Genomic DNA, 17,425 nt, shown 5'->3' with positions numbered 1-17,425 from the left:
AACTGGTTACAGAATCATTTTACTAAAATAAAGAAATACAGGTTAATTACATTATTGAACTGTGGAAAGTCTAGTAAACACATCTCAAGATCATGATGTACTTACTGAAACCAGCAGTGAGGTTAGCCAACAATTTCTGGTTTTCAAGCCACTTTTTGCATGACTTTGCTTGATCTGCCTGTCCTTAGGATGAAGAGTGCACTTTTAAAACCAGACAGCTTCACATTTGTCACTTGACTGATTTACTTTGATTTTGTTTCAGTGCGAAGCAGATTGAGGGCTATAGTGGGAGCTTCTACCAACTGGAGGTACAGTGTTCATGAATGTATTTTTCTTCTATTTCTGATACTCTTGAGAGAGCTCACCTTCATAGCAGTGGTAGTTAACAACATTTTAAGGTGGGAAAACACATAAGGCTGGAAGAAATAGTGAAAATTGAAAGCTTCTGAATTCTAAACTAATGGGTGAAGTTTGAGGTGGCAGCTCATGTAGATATATACTGGAAAAGAAAAGTGAAGCTAGAGCAGTGTATGCTTAAGTGCTGGCTAATGGTGTAAGTAGTTACCCAGGTTTCTGGGCAGGCTTGTTTAGTCTACTCTGAAGCAAATGCTATTTCATCTTCACTGCTCTCATACTCAAAAGAGCCAGATTAATCTAGCTCAGATATGTTTACATGATCTGTATTATACCCATTGATTGCAGTGTAGATACACCCTAAGGGTGTTGTAATAAAATTTTGGGCCATGAATTTCTTGTGGTAACCAGTGCCATTTTACATTACAAGATCAGTCTTACACATCTATCTTGTTTGTAGGTGTAGGGTCATGGTATTTTTGAGATTGTGAACACACTTCTTATCCAATGAACTGCAAAAACTGAGAAGCGGTTTGCATCAATTTTGTTGTGTATGCATAAAATGATTAAATATAGTTATAGAATCTAGATTAGATATGGATCCAACTCATGATTAAGTCAATAGCAATATATTGACTTCAGTGGGACTTGGATCGAGTCTTAAGATTCTTGTCTGTCTGATTCCAGAGCTGCATGCACTGGACCAATGAAGACACCCAAGATTCTCCTCTACTCAGTGGCTATTTGTATCTATTTTGCTGATGTGAAAAGTCTACATATGGCTTTTCTATTGAGTGATACAGTAGATTGGACTGTTTTGAAGGAAACCTGTTATAGTATTAGATTGTGCTTAGTCAGATGTTTAGTTTGTTTTCATGTGCTATAGACAACATAATGACTAATATTTACAATTACTTATTTGGAAGTGTGAACTTTTCTAAAATTTTAGGAGTGAAAGCCAGGCACCCTTGAAGGCAATAGAAGTTTTGCCATTCTGTTCAAAGGGGACTTTAATATGTCTATTAAAAGTGCAATGTAGGAGTAGGGCAGATAACAGAATATAACTGGGTGTCCCTGTTCAGTTACTCCATATTTATGAACAGTTGAATTTGCACTGTGACTATTGATTTCATTTAGACATCCCCTTTAAACTTTTGTATCTTCTGTGAACGTTTCACTGATAGTCCAACCTAGAGATAAACCGCAAAACTTAAAGAATAGAGCATTTTCACGTAGCGATGTGATGTAGTCCACGTCTGTACAGCTGTATACACTGGAGTGCTAACCCCTTGAGGTAGGACCTGCATCTTCTTATTTGCTCTGTAGACTCTGATATGCACTAGAGCTGGTCAAAAATAAATAATATTTCATGTTTGTTAAAGCAGTGACCATTTTTCATTTCACTGAAAATATGTGAAATTTTTAGTTTCTTTGATTAATTTTTTAATCTTTTAATGTTTTTGAAAACATTTCAAAAGAAGTTTTGGTAAGGGGAGGAACAGTGTACCTCTGCCCCTTCTTTCAACTAGAAAATGGGTAGAGAGAGTCAAAATGATTGAGAAAGTGTGGGGTTTTGAGGGGGGGGGGGGAAGAAAAACCCACAACCCTTTATTTTGGTTGAAAAGGCATTTTCTGTCCCCCAAAAAACTCACCCAAATTTCTGTTAAAAAACTTGGGACCAATTCTGCTATGCATAGTGGCCCATAATACTGTACTGTAACATGCACATGTACATTTGTGAGGGATATAGATCCATTTTGTGGCATAAATCCATTGTGGAATTTTAAAAAGGTAATTTCACGTGTCTGCTCCAAGAAACAGGTTAACATTTTAGTGAATCTGAATCTAATCTTTAGCATTGTATTTGAACGCTCATAGATCTAACAGACTTAATACCCATTTGTTCCATAGATTTAGAAGACGTATAACATTTATGCTTTCTAAAGTTAGATTGCACTTTTAAGGGGAGGAACTTTTCGAGCCTCATGTAAAAAGTGATGTTTAGGGCACAAGCTTTACTTGCCATCCACATTTCCAGGGAAGTAAGGTAGGACAAGATGTATCCTTTTTTTCCCTGTGCAAGCTACCTGCTTCCTGGATAATAGTGTTGTGAGTAGAACACCCTTGAAGAAGCAGTGTGCTCTTTTCTGCAAAGGTGGATTGAGGAATGGATAAATTGGTTTTCCTTTTCCATCAATATGCTGGCCAGGACAGATGAGCTGATATGGAGGGGAAAGAAAACAGCTGTTAGCATAGAACATTGGCAAGTTACTTGTCTTCTGGAATAAAATGATGGTGGGTGACCAGCGGAAGAACTGAGGAGGGAATAGCAGTTGAATCACAGTTCCCTCTCTGGTCTCCTTATTCAAGGCAGATTGTAAAGTAATAATCTGGAACCCAGAAAATTTAATAGATTTGTTATGTTGGAAGAGTTGGTCTATGGTAAACGAGAGCCATAAGAATCTGTGTAAAAAAAGGTTAAATTATGGTTGCTTAAAATAAAGTGTTGGAAATAAAGTGTGCTTTCAAGAAATGTTGGGTTTTCTAACAGTTTTGTGTCTTTCAGGACTGATCATATATTTTTATTTAATTATTTAAGTCTCTTGTACAAAATGTGCAATTTTATTACGGTTCATTTAATAAAACCATCACATTCTGTTCATTAAGAGTTTTCACATAATTAGGGCCCTACTAAATTCCATCCATTTTGGTCAACTTCACAGTCATAGACTTTTTAACATGGTAAATTTCATGATTTCAGCTATTTAAATCTGAAATTTAACAGTATTCGATTTGCAGGGGGTCCCAAAATGAAGTATGTGTGGGGTTGCAGCATTAATGTAGAGAGGGTTAACGTACTGCTCCCCTTACTTCTGTAGTGCTGCTGTCAGTGGTGATGCCGTTGAGTTGGATACTACTTTGTTTGTCTAGTTCTGAAGGCTGTGCAGAAGTAAGGTGGACTGTCACCCTAAAATTCACTGACACTCTAAAATGACCTTGTAAGCCCCATCCTGCACCATGCTTTTGGGATAGAATGCCCAGTCTGAGAAATGCAGGTATCCCTTATGAAATTCGTATAGGGTGAAAGCATACAAAAGATCAGATTTGTGGTGGGGGAGGGGGTGGCCAGGGTAGATTTCACAGTCCATGATGTGTTTTTCAATGCAGTGAATTTGGTAGGGCCCTCTCTACATATGGCTAACTTGGTTTTAACATTTTTGATTGGGGTGTGTTGTATGTCTCTGTTCTTCTCATAATGGCTGAATCTATACTACAGAGATCTTTCAAAAGAAGCTCCTCTGGAAGATCTCTTCCGAAACAGCTTCTTTTGAAAGAGTGCATCCACACACAAAAAAGCGGATCAAAACAGCGATCTGATCTTTCGAAAGAGAGCATTCACACAGCCCCCGCTCTTTTGAAAGAACAGGCCAGGGATCAAAAATGAAGACTGCTGTTTCGAAAGAAGGGCCCTCTGGGTTGTGTACACACGTTTTCTTTCAAAAAATGTTTTCTAGAAGGGGACGCTCTTCCTAAAACAGGAAAGGAAGAGCAATTTTGAAAGAAGAACCACATTCTTTTGATTTACTTTTGAAAGAATGCTTCTTGTGTGTAGATGCTCCATGCACTCTTTTGAAAGAGCTCCATTCTTTCCAAAAATCTTTCGAAAGCACTTGTTAGTGTAGACTCAGCCAACATGTGGCCTTTGGTGCAATATTTACTTTTTTCTGACTGCTGCAGTTTCATTTTCTTTTTAAACTTTGACCTACAGAATAACATATTTTGGGGAGAGTTGCATCCTGTATTCTGCTAATGTTATCAATTTCTTTTCTTCCCAGTGACCATGTGCAAGCAATGCATGAAAGAAAAGACCTACATGTTCTACTGGCCAAACAACAGGAAGATTTGCCCTCGAGGAAGATGAGCGATAGCTACATAGAGGTTATTTTACCTCTAGGAAGTGAACCTGAATTAAGAGAAAAATACCTGAATGTACACAACAGCGTGAGGTACCAAGGCAATCATTTTATGCATATGGAAAATAATAATTGATTTATTATTAACCTAATTATTTAATTCTGATGTATCATATTTATGTCCCAGGTTTGGAAGAATTCTTGAGGATCTTGACAGTTTAGGAGGTATGTAACTATACCTATATATTTAATGAAAATGTACTGTTACTGTATTAGAACAAGAGATAGCAAATGTCAGTTTAAAAACACTGTAGCTTCTGTATTGTTTGGAATGAATTTCTTCAGAACACTCTAGTATACAGATGAGTTCTGTCTGTGAGGATGTGCTATTGCCTCTGGAAGAACAAAGACGAGAAATCTAAAATCAGTTTAAAGAGAGGAAAATGTGGTAGCGGAGGCAAAATGGCCCATGCCAGATTTGAAGAGCAGCATGCAGGTAAATGTCCCTAGAAGAGGATAAAGCCCTACTGGTTTGTTTTAGGTGGGATGGGAAGCTATGAAGAAAAAAGCTCTTGAGAAAGGTTGCTGACAGGTTTTTATCATCAGTGTGGGGAGCTGGTTGGAAGTCATCCCAAGTGTTGCAAATTTAGCTTGGTGTGTTTGAAATAATAGGATCCACTGATGGGAACACCAGAGGGGATGAGAATCAGGAAAGCATGAAATCCCTGACTAAGGAGTTATCGGCCATGTCAACCTGAATAGGGGCTTCTTATTGGATTTGGAACTTGCCAGGCCAATGTGCAGCAACCTCATGAACAAAGCATAGAGCCCTCAGACCACCATCAAATGTGGTTGGAGATGAGTCATCAGTGATTTGTGATGCTGTCTGTCCTTGTCCATGAGCCTGAATTGGAACTTGTTGTTGGCCCTTGGTGTGCAGACTGGTTTCACGTTGATTTTGGCATATTCACGATTGGATCAGAAGGGCCCAAGAGTGGTATGGCAAAACAAAGCCAGGGACGTGTATCAGATTAATTATAAGGGACTGATTTTTGATGTCAGCTGCAGAGCTGACCTGTTTTTCATGCCACTTCAAAATCAGAGAAATCAACGAAGGACTGGTAGAGCTACAGTGGTTTTCCTGACAGCAAGCATGTTCTTAGGAGGTTAACAGGTGTGTGTATAGTGCTGAGCTCAGGTTTACCCTGTTCTTCTCAACCATTCTGTCTGTAGAAGTCTCATAATATGTGTGTGGAGGAGTCATGTGTTGGTTGTATGTTCCCAGTGTATGTGTATGATTGAGTATGGTTAGCCGTGTCTACACGTGCACGCTACTTCGAAGTAGCGGCACTAACTTCGAAATAGCGCCCGTCACGGCTACACGCGTTGGGCGCTATTTCGATGTTAACATCGCCGTTAGGCGGTGAGACGTCGAAGTTGCTAACCCCATGAGGGGATGGGAATAGCGCCCTACTTCAAAGTTGAACATCGAAGTAGGGCACGTGTAGCCGATCCGCGTCCCGCAACATCGAAATAGCAGGGTCCGCCATGGCGGCCATTGGCTGAGGGGTTGAGAGATGCTCTCTCTCCAGCCCCTGCGGGGCTCTATGGTCACCGTGTTCAGCAGCCCTTAGCCCAGGGCTTCTGGCTGCTGCTGCGGCAGCTGGGGATCCATGCTGCATGCACAGGGTCTGCAACCAGTTGTCGGCTCTGTGGATCTTGTGTTGTTTAGTGCAACTGTGTCTGGGAGGGGCTTTTTAAGGGAGCGGCTTGCTGATGAGTCCGCCCTGTGACCCTGTCTGCAGCTGTGCCTGGCACCCTTATTTCGATGTGTGCTACTTTGGCATGTAGACGTTCCCTCGCAGCGCCTATTTCGATGTGGTGCTGCCCAACGTCGAAGTTGAACGTCGACGTTGCCAGCCCTGGAGGACGTGTAGACGTTATTCATCGAAATAGCCTATTTCGATGTCGCTACATCGAAATAAGCTCCTTCGATGTAGGCTTCACGTGTAGACGTAGCCGTTATGTGTCAGCTTATTTGATGCAAGACAAATGGAGCCAGACTGGAGCACAGTATTCAGCTGCAGGATAATAGAAGGCTAACCTGAATATTGGAGATGTTGAGCATTTGCTCCTCATGAAGTACTGATTGATCATTTTGCCTGGAAGGTTGTAGTGTGTCATTGTCACCATAGCATTTTTCCTCAGGTTGTTAAGATATGTGAGAGAGCTGTCCAGGGTTACTCTGAGCAAGACTTGGTAGGATTTGTGTTTCAAACAGTGTCCAGTAAAAGAGAGATTCAGTTTTGGGGCTGCTCTGTCATTGTAAAGATGCCGTGACATTTGAGCTGAGTTGATGAGAATTAAGATGATTTATGCCTTTTCTGTTAATACAGTAACAATAGAGTACCCATTACAATGGAATGGCAACTCATTTAAAATTGATAAAAGGGAATACTTTTTACACAATTAATAATTAATCAGTGGAACTCACTGTCTTTAAATACAAGAGCATAGCAGGATTAAATAATTAGACATTCACCTGGAGAAAAATCTACAATTAAATTAGTCAGGAAAGATAATTAAAGGAAAGAGTCCCTCATTGTTTCAAGGCATGTACTAACTACTGACTTCCTGGAATTAGGGAAAACATTCTCTCAGGGGCAGGTAATGGAGGTTCCTTTGTAGTTGTATGCTTACCTCAAAGTATCCTATCCCTCAGAGTAGCTAGTAACAGGACTGAATGGCTCAGGGGTCTGATTTGATATGGTAGTTCCTGGGTTTTGGAGAGATTAATAAGAGAGAATATGTTTCTGAGTCAGATTGTTGAGTTGTGGTAGACAGCGTGCAGAGTAAAAAACGAGGCAAGGTGTAGACATTAATAGCAAACTCGACATTTTTCTTTTTCAAAAACAGCGGGTAGTGAGGGTAGTTTTGTCTGAAGAGAGAGTTGAAAAATGGGAAGAAGTCACATGCCAGTAGAATTTATCTGGTGTGGAGAAATAAGAGGTTTTGTCATGGGAATGAGACCACTTATCCAGCAGATCCTGAACTTTTGTTAGTTGCGTTAGGTGTTACTGAGATGCAGGAGTAACCTCTTCCCTGTGCTGAGGGTACTTGGGTGTAGCTCAGGGGTTAGAGCAGTAGTCACCATCTGTCTGGGGAATAATTTTCCCTGTAAGCTGTGTGCTTGTGTGGCTGCACAGGAGAGATTCAGATGCCACCCAGCTGATCAGCAGAGTTCTCACAGCCAGGTTTTGTGTTTCTGTTGTTGGTGCACATCACACATGCCTCAGTGCACATTAAAGCATTTATTCTGCACATGGATGGACAAGATCAGAGTGATCACTGCTGGGGAGTCTCCCAGTCAATCGTGATCAGCCTGCTCCCTGCCTGGCCTCGCCCCTCATTGTCGGCCCGTTCTTGGAAGTAGCCAGTGGGGTGGTATTCTTGACAGACTTTGTGGAAGAAGCAAGTGAAGACTATACACATTCTCTCTCTTGCTTTCTTGGCGGGTATTTCTCCCTCTCTTCAGTGCTTTTCCATTGAGTCCCACATAAAATGCAAGCAAATAGGTCTATATAGCAGAGGTTTTCAACCAGTGCGCCATGGCAACTGTCCAGTTGTGCAGTGAAATTTCATCAATTTCCCCTCATTATGGGTCTTTCCAGAGCCATCTTGCAGGTGGGAGGAAGTTGATGACTCCATGCCAGCTGGGGCCCAAGCAGCCAGACTGCCAGAGTTCCAGCAAGTGTGGGGTTTGTCAGTTTCCCTCCTGTGGTGTCTCTTTGCAATTATTTACATTCAATTCAAAATGAGCCCAGCTGCCAACTTCAGTTTTCTGGGCTTCCTGATGCTGAATTCAAATTCACGGGCTTTATGTTACCTACTTTCTGCACATCTGCAGAGCCGCGGAGATGGAAGCAGCCAGAGTGGCCAACCATGGTGCATTGTGCGATACATACAGGACGCCTCTGGCGGCCAATAAAGTCTATGTAAATAATTGCTGTGTCCACACCAGCATTAATCCGACCTTTTAAATTTGAACTTGGTGCTATGCTGGCTCGCTTTGTGGGCGTTATAATTTCAACCTTAGCACTTCCTAAAATTGACCTAATGATGTTCACAGTGAAGACAGTGACATTGTAAAATTGAGCTAACTGCCTTACAATTGACTTTATGATGTAGTGTAGACATAGCTTTAGTCATTAGTCCTTCAGGATCTTGTTTGTCCTCGGTTTTGTTTGAACTGTACATGTGCCCTACATGTAATATCGCATTGGCTACATTTTGAAGCTTGTTCCACTCTTTAAAATCTCTTTTAAAATGTATAGAGAAGAGGTAACAGACCAGCTCTTTGATCTCTCCACAGTTCTCATTTGTTATACTCACACCATGCATGAAGCTTCTCAGAGATCCCCTTTGTCAATAGTTACAGCTCTGGTGGATAAAATAGGTAAGTGATCAATTAACTAAAAATAATAGTTTATTGTATGAACACTAAATTTCTGCTGGAGATAAGCAGTAAATTACTGATTTCTTCTTAGTCCTTTGTTTACAGAAAAGTGTTTGGTGCTAATTCTGATACTTTGCATTTTTTCCTGTGATACTATTTTCCATTTTTGATGGCTTTCCTTCCAGAAAGTGAATATTTCGTGTTTCATGCATTTCTGTATTCAATTTTGCATCAGTCAGGTCAGTCTCCTAGATATCGACAGGCCAGTGTTGCTTGTCTAAGAAAGAGACTTATGCAATGTGATTTAACTTTGATTGTGTACAGTATGTAACCAAGCACGCTAATGGTACCTGAAAAGTGCTGTATAAGAGCAAAGTTGTTATTTTATCTGTTGATCACAAAGTGTTTTACAAGGATGTCCACAACGTTATCCTCATACAGATAGGGAAACTGAGGGAAAGAAAGGTGAAGTGACTTGCCCAGGGTCTGCTGCCTAATAGCAGAACTGAGAATGAAGTAGAGTTTTTCCCTTCTCACTCTGTGTCTGTATAAACTATAAAAAATCTATTAAGCCATATGTAAAAACAGGTTAACTGTAATTGGTAATTATGATGACCTGCTGCCATCTTGCTGAAAAGTGACACCAGCCGTGTGTCTGTGAGTCCCTTGCTGATTCAAAATCAGAGCTAATCTTCTTTTAAAACCAGGTAGCTACAACAGAGTAAATTTGCTTTGTGAACAGGAAATACTATGAATCTGAATCTTTAATTAGAGCAGCAATTTGAGTTTGTGTGCAGGGAGCAAATTTATGGGGATTCAGGGACCCTCAGTGAAAGTCCCTGTACCAGCAGCGGATGGTGTGTAGTGGAACTTTACTGTAACCTGTCATGCTCTATACTGGGTACAATAGTGACTGGTCATCTCTGGCTGCAGACACTGTGAAGTGGCCTTGGAGAATTTTAGACCCTTCCTTTTAAATACTAAACATCAGTTATCTTGCTCTAATGCACTGTCATGTATATTTTAGATTTGTGCAAGAAGATCATATATCCAGATTGTGACATCAAATTCACTGGAAATGTTTCTTGGGTTGGAAAGACCTCAATGGAAGTGAAGATGCACATGCTTCAGGTTGGTGTGAATGACCTCTCTTTCTTCTATAGCAAAAAACTCTCTTAATTTCTCAGAAAATACATTGGAAACCTCAAGGAATTAGGGTAGGTGTTTATATCTTCCATGGAAGTATCTGATACTGTTGGTGACAAGATGGAATATTGGTCTTAGCTCTCTTTTTCTCCTCAAATAAAGGGGTCCTCCATCCGTTCTGGAAATGTATTCTTTATTTTAGAATCAAAAGGTGCCCAAATTACAATGACCAAGTTTCGAGTTGATAGTGAAAAGGGATCTCATAAAATTGAGTTGATAGTGAAAAGGGATCTCATAAAAGGGATCTCACGTAGAACCTAAAATGTGGCTTTATCCCTGTATGCTGAGCACTTAATCATCTACACAGGAAAAATTCAAAGGAGCCACACCTCTGATTAGCAGAGCACCCACAGCTTCTAGCCTGTGTTCCTGCGGGTGGCACACATCTGCACATGCCTTGGTGTACATAACAACATTTATTCCAGCCAGGGATGGAAAAGATTAGAGGAAGTACTGGTCAGGAGGAAATTTTTCCTGCGGTTAGAGACTGTATTTTTTTTTTCTGCAGTGTGGGGCACAAGTCACTTACTGGTATGAACTAGAAAAAATGCTATATTCTGTGTAATATGAAGGGTTTAAATAAAAAGTTGAAGACTTCCATAACTCAGCCAGAGATTGTGGGCCTATCTCGGTAATGGGTGGTTGAAGTTGTGGGCTGCTGTGTGCAGGAAGTCCAACTGCATAGTTCTGTTAGTCCCTCTGGCCTTGAAGCCTTGGAGTCTCTGTCTGTGTGGGTAAGACAGATAGTGTATTTTATCTCTCTGTAATAGACCTTAGCAAATTTGAAAACTATTATCAGATCCCACCTCCACTGTCTTCTTTTTGAAGACTAAACATGCCCAATTTTTTAACCATTCATCAAAGGTCAGGTTTTGTGTGCCTTATCTTCTTTGTGTTTTCTCTGGTGCCCAAAATTAGATACAGTAGTCCAGCTGAGGCTAACAGTGCCAAGCAGAACAGGACAGTTACCTCCTGTGTTTTATATATGGCACTCCCTTTAATACACCTCAGAGTGTAAGTGTGTCACAGTGTTAATTTGATTTTGTGATACATTACAGCTCTCCAGATCCTTTTCAGAACCATTGCCTGGCCCAGTTAGTCTCCTTTTTGTAGCTGTGCTGTTAATATTTGTCCACCTTCCTAATTGTAGTACTTTGCACTTGCCTTTATTGATTGCATCTTTCAGATTTCAGACTAGTTTTTCAGGGTGTTGTGTTGATATCTTCTGGTGTATAAAATAACTTGACTTTTTAGTATTGCAAGGCAGATAATCCACACATGTTCCTGGAAACAAATGAAGGCCTGTGGTTAAATAAGATACTTGGAATGGTCTACAAAAATATAACTGGCTAAATAATGGAAAAAATTATTTACTGCCAACTGTTCATTGAAAAGCTGCAAATAAATATGATGTATTATTCACAATTAATTATTTTTCCAGCTCTGTTGTGAACAACCAATGTGGCAATTGATTTTTTTCAGAATACATCCTACAGTCCAGAAAACACAAACAAGAACCCCTTATTCCAATCCAGTTTACCTGTTATAAACGAATGTCTTTACTGTTGAACTTTCAGTGGATAAAAGATTAGCTGTTGCTGAGCGTGTCATTCTTTTCTGTGCTGGTATTAGGTAGGCAAGTCTGTAGTGTTAATGGTTTGTTGTCTTGTTATTTTTCCATAGATTGTTTGGGAATGGAAGTGGGAACTAATTGGTAGTTAGAGTTATTGCCATATTTATACTCATCGTGTAACCTGTGCCACTACTAAATAGTTGCATTGCAGTTCTGCTGAAACAGAATATTATGCTGAGAATTTCTTACTGAAGGTCCATTGCAAGAAAACTGAAAAGTGAAATATGAAAGCAAACTGTGTTGCAACTGTGTCTTTAGTACGAACTGTGTATTTTATTAATCAGTGTCACCTATGTAGAGATTAAAAGCCGATTTGTTTCTTCTTTCTTAGTTACATGATGGTGCTTACAGCCCTGTGTTAGATGCAACCTTTGTCATGGTGGCCCGTGATCCAGAAAACAAGAGGTAATTTATTTGTCTGGAACACTGGGAATATCACTTAACCCAGATTATTGTTGCTGGAAAGTGACAAATACGGTAAATTTTATATATGTTTTAGATAACAGTAAATCATATACTTGCCTCTTTTCTTTTCTTTTTGTTTTACTTTCTTGACATAGTAATATGGTTATTTTTTTAGAGTTTATGAAGTGTCTTTCCTAAGTCCTTAATGGGTGGTGTTGCTGTAGTATCTGAGCACCTTGCAATCTTCAATGTGTTTATCCTCACATCTTTTCAGTAGGAAGTGGTGTTATTCCCATTTTACAGACAGATGTACAAAGAGAATAAGTGACTTCACTGAGATCAAACAGGATGGCTGCAGCAGAGTAGTAATTGGCCATGGGTAACTCAGGTTCTAGGCTTGTTCTTTAATGAGTGTAACCTAACCTCAGATCTGAATAACTATTTAAAAAAGCCATATTTTATAAAAAGACCAGCTCCATTCTCCATCGTCAGAGAGCAGAGGGCAACAACCTGGGCTTTTCAGCATGCTTGGAAAGTTAGCCAACTGGGATCTGGCAGAGCAAGGATAACGTAAGACTGCCCTGCCAGCAGCTTCCTAGAAGGATGGGGGAATAAAAAGAAGCTGCTTCAATCTGAACATAGTTTACCAATTTAAGAACAAAAGTAACTTCTCCAAATTATGGAGAGGGAGGGCTTTTCAGAGTCAACAGTCCTCTTGCTCTGTGAAGGATTTGTCTGTGCATTTGATCTCTGTAATTAGGCATTATAGTTGTATGCAGCACAATAAACATGTATTGAACTGTAGACAGCTTCTTATGTCCTTATTTGGTAAGCTGTATGTGTGGTAAACAGGTTTTGGATGCTGATAAGGGCACTGCTGAAATAAATAGATTATGGCAGTAGGCTTGCTACAAGTATTTTGACATTCTTTTATTTCATTATTTTAGACAACTATTGACAGTTGTTTGGCTTATTTTAGACAGTACGATTTGCTCTACTTTTAAATGGTTTCAGTCTGCAGTAATCTGTTATATGAAAATTTTGGTCATTTAACTTTTTAAGAAGTATAACTGCTGTGAGGAATTTTAATTATACTAGATAGCTGTTAATATTCTGAAATTTGCTGAGCAATGAAGTCAATGGATGACCTTTCATTGTCACCAGCCATCCTATGAAACATGTATTTTCTTCATATGTCATCTTATCTGTGAAAAAATTCTCTCTTTATTTCTTAGGAGGCATGTAAACAAACATGATGGAGGATCTATTGATCTTTGCCGTGGTACATTTATATGACATTTTTTTCCTAAAGCATATCATTTTTAACATAATTCATATCCACAGGCCAGCATTTGTTAATCGGTTAATTCCTGAGAGCCCAGAGGAGGAAGAAATCTTGAGGAAAGGAGAATGTATGTAATATTTCATGTATACTTTATGGTAGAGGGAAATTCTGAATAGATTCATTGCAGGAACTGAGGGAGAGTAGAATTTAGAAATTCTGCTAGCAAGAGTTGCTCTTAATGTATTTAAGACCAAATTTACTTTCACCTCACACAGCTGCTAGGATCTGGAGATTATCCAGGCCATGAATTTTGAATCTGGATTTTGAGACATTTTCCCCCTCATCTTACCTCAGATGCAGGGATTTGTTTTAGACCACATCTAATTAAACAGTTTTGAAATGCTATTGTGGTACATCAGAAGCAATGAATAACTGAGTGAGGAAACTGTGTTTACGTTAATTAAATAAATAATGCTTCCTGAACTGCTTCATCTTGTCTCCACATTTAGACTGTATCACACTGAGGGCCATACTCTGTAAATTGAATTACATAATATCTTGCCCATTAAAGCCCCTATTTAGGATACCATTTGAGCACATGCTTAATGTTAAGTGTGCTCATAAATCCCACTGACTTCAATTTTCTGGGCTTTCATCTTTGGGTGACATTAGAGGGTCCAGATTTTCAACTGAGTGTGCAGCACCATCTTAAAATTAAGCTGTTAGAAACCTCAGTGTAGGCACTAGAAATGGCGGCAACCGAAAATATTAGTTAGTCTGTTCTAGGGATGTAAAATCCTATTTAACTGGTTAGTCAGTTAAGCACTAGGTATAATCTGTTAACCTGGTAAACAGATGGGGGAGGTGGCTGAGGAGGTCATGGACAGGGGCCGCTCTGACCGGGCTGGAGTGTCCCTGTCCATGATGGCGCCAGAGCAGTCCCTGGTTTTGCAGTGGCCTGGTCTGGGAGTGCTGCAGGCAGGAGTGCTCTGGCCCAGCTGGAGTGGTCCCCATCTGTGGCAGCCCAGGGTGCACTGCAGAGTGGAGGCACTGCAGACGGACCAGAGCGGTAGTCATCTGTGGCGGCCCCAGGTGTGCTGTGGGATGAGCGCACTCCAGGCCATATGGATCAAACCCTGTCCGTGGCAAGGGGACTGCTCCAGCCCAACTAGGCTGGAGCAGCCTCCTCTGCCCCCGCCTCCGAGGGTAGTACGGAGTTACTCCTGCCCAGATGAAGCACTCCTGTCTGTGATGGTCCTGCGAGGCTGGAACAACACCCACCCCACTCCACCCCACCCCCCGTAGGCAGGGGCTTGCTCCAGTCCATACTAGTTAATTGTAACTGGTAAGCTTCATCTGTTTAGGGTGAAACTGTAGCATCTTCAGTCCGTTCCTTTATTTCCGAAGCATATTTCACTGCACAAGACATAAGAGAGAGAGGAAGTTATTGTTAGCTTTTTGTACACTCATGGTAAACCTTCGGGGTTTGTGGCAGCATGTACTGTCTGTTACTGATTTTTCTTTCTTACTTCACCCTTGATGACTTTCTTATTTCATTAACGTTTGCTTCAAAAACACCTTGTTTTAGAGGTGTTCAAATCTTCTCAAACTGAGTTCAAATAGCCAACTAAGTTAAAATTGTGGGCTTGAATAACAGGTTTCATCATAACTCATGTCCCCTTGAATTAGGTTCTTTGTACTATATGCACAGTAACTATACACGTTTGTGGAGAAATCCAAATGCATGAGCAGCTAAAAAACTGAACACAGAAGTGCTGTTGCTAGAGATTTAAGGAGTGGGTTGCAGTATCAGGATTCTTAGAATGTGTCATGATAAAACCAACTCTTAAAAATAAAAATGTGTAAGGCACGGAGTCTTTCTAAAGGCTGGTTATAATCTGTTTTTTCACGTTCCTTGTTTTGTTTCTAAAGATGTATTTAAATACAGCTCTAGAAGCCTCTTAAAAACTCTTCTACCCCAAAAGGTCTACACTATCTTCAGTAAATATTTAGAGTATTTACTGCCAATGATACAAAAAGCAGAAATGTTGCACGCTTTCTATTGCATTCTTTAATATGAATGAGTCTGTATTAATTAAATGAATATCCTGACATTAGTGTGTTTAAAAGACCAGCATATTCTACTGGCACCTCAGCTAAGTGACAATTTCAAAATAAAACACTTAAATACAACATATGGGTGAAATCTTAGCCCCGGTGAAATCAATTACTAAACTCATATTGACTTCAGTGGCTTTTTTTCTTTAATGCAGACAAATATTAAAAGCAAGTTTTTGATAATAGTCTGACTATGAATACAAAAATCACTTAATCTTTTGATGAATTTTAAAATGGAGAGAGTTGACCCCTTTGTAAAGTAGTATATAGCTAACGGATATTCTGCAATCTCTGTGCTCCATGATTTTTTTTTTCCTTAGTGAACAAAATAAGAAGGGTTGATTTCAGTACTGCATCATTACTGAAAATGGCTCCTACTGCAGAAGAAAGAACAATTATTCATAACATATTCCTTAATACACTGGATACAAGGCAAGTAGGGGAAGAACTAATAACTTGTAAGAAGGGGTGGTAATGTGGTGGTTGAATATTTAGTTGTAAGGATAAATGCTTTTTGCTTCCCCATCCTGTTAAACACTTGGATTTCATTTTCTGTACCAGCCACAAAGCACCATCAGAGTGATAATATGCCACATGTGTTCCCAAAGATAACTTTGTACCATCCAAGAAAGCTAATGCTATGCAGCATCTGCAGTCAGGAATAAAACAAAGAGGTTATAGTAGATGGTTTCTGAGAAAGCAGCATAGAATAACCTAAGAAAAAGGGTTACTCAAGCTTAACCACGAGGAGGAGAAAGAGCAACGAAAATCATTAAAGGTTAGAAACCATGACCTGTGAGGGAAGATTGAAAGAGTTAGGTTTGGTTAGTTTGGAAAAGGGAAGGCTGAAGGCGGACATAACGGCTATGTCTACATGTGTCCCAAACTTCGAAATGGCCACGCAAATGGCCATTTCGAAGTTTACTAATGAAGCGCTGAAATGCATATTCAGCACTTCATTAGCATGCGGGCGGCCGCGGCACTTCGAAATTGACGCGCCTCGCTGCCGCGCGTCTCGTCCAGATGGGGCTCCTTTTCGAAAGGACGCTGCCTACTTCGAAGTCCCCTTATTCCCATGAGCTGATGGGAATAAGGGGACTTCGAAGTAGGCGGGGTCCTTTCGAAAAGGAGTCCCTTTGGGACGAGCCGCGCCGTGGCAAGGCGTGTCAATTTCGAAGTGCCGTGGCCGCCCGCGTGCTAATGAAGCGCTGAATATGCATTTCAGCGCTTCATTAGTAAACTTCGAAATGGCCATTTGCGTGGCCATTTCGAAGTTTGGGACACATGTAGACATGGCCAACAGCTCTCAAGTACCTAAAAGGCTCTTTCAAAGAGGAGGGAGAAGATTTTTTCTGCTTAATGTCTGATAACAGGACAAGACACAATGGGCTTAAATTGCAGCATGGGAGGTTTAGGTTGGACATCAGGAAAAACTTCCTGTCAGAGTGGTTAAACACAGGAATAAATTGCCTAGGGAGGTTGTGGAATCTCCATCATTGGAGATATACAAGACCAGGTTAGACAGACCTCTGTCAGGGATGATCTGGGCCAAAGGTGGGCAAAATCAGCCCCGGGAGTCAAATCTAGCCCATGAAGCATTTCTCTTCAGTCTGTACAGCTGATTAGCAGAGTGTGCATACTTACAGCCACCATCGTGTTTTCAGCTGCCCTTCCCCCCACCTTGTTGCATCTGCAGCGGAGCTGCTCCTAGGATTCTCCTGCTAACTGCACAGAGGGAGAGGGGGTGGAGGGCGGAGGATAGTGCTGAAATCAGGGTGTTCCCCTGCACCTGTGCCCCATCTCTGCAGAGCAGTGATCAGAGAGAGGAAGACACAGCAGAGCTGCTCCAGTCTGAAGTATGGATAGGAGGTTACAAAGGAGTGCAGGGCAGGGAAGCGGGGAGACAGCAGAGTAGGACAGATTTCTCTTAGAGAGATGGAGGGTTGACTCTCTGAGAAGTATACCCAGCAGCAGCCAGCACACACACTCTGTGTCACCGTCACACTAACCCAGTCTGTGTCACGTATCACATATACGCTGCAGCACGCAATCAA

At 40.7% G+C, this 17,425-nt stretch overlaps 1 protein-coding gene across 3 annotated transcripts in view; it reads left to right on the top strand.

The window, feature by feature from the left end:
- Positions 1–17,425, top strand: part of ACOT9 (acyl-CoA thioesterase 9) — a 40,584-nt gene that overhangs the window by 12,361 nt on the left and 10,798 nt on the right. For 2 of the 3 annotated variants that reach the window (XM_074994300.1, XM_074994294.1), the window contains 8 exons: positions 263–308; positions 4,191–4,361; positions 4,456–4,493; positions 8,641–8,724; positions 9,752–9,855; positions 11,895–11,968; positions 13,313–13,380; positions 15,692–15,803. In XM_074994300.1, the coding sequence (XP_074850401.1) occupies positions 263–308; positions 4,191–4,361; positions 4,456–4,493; positions 8,641–8,724; positions 9,752–9,855; positions 11,895–11,968; positions 13,313–13,380; positions 15,692–15,803 (697 nt within the window). The remainder of the gene's footprint in view (positions 1–262; positions 309–4,190; positions 4,362–4,455; positions 4,494–8,640; positions 8,725–9,751; positions 9,856–11,894; positions 11,969–13,312; positions 13,381–15,691; positions 15,804–17,425) is intronic. The other variant, XM_074994308.1, reaches the window with a different exon arrangement.

The sequence above is a fragment of the Carettochelys insculpta genome, chromosome 1, assembly GCF_033958435.1.
Source record: "Carettochelys insculpta isolate YL-2023 chromosome 1, ASM3395843v1, whole genome shotgun sequence".
NCBI classification, from domain to species: Eukaryota; Metazoa; Chordata; order Testudines; family Carettochelyidae; genus Carettochelys; species Carettochelys insculpta.
Note: the sequence above shows the minus strand (reverse complement) of the source record. Positions and strands in the feature narration are given on the sequence as shown.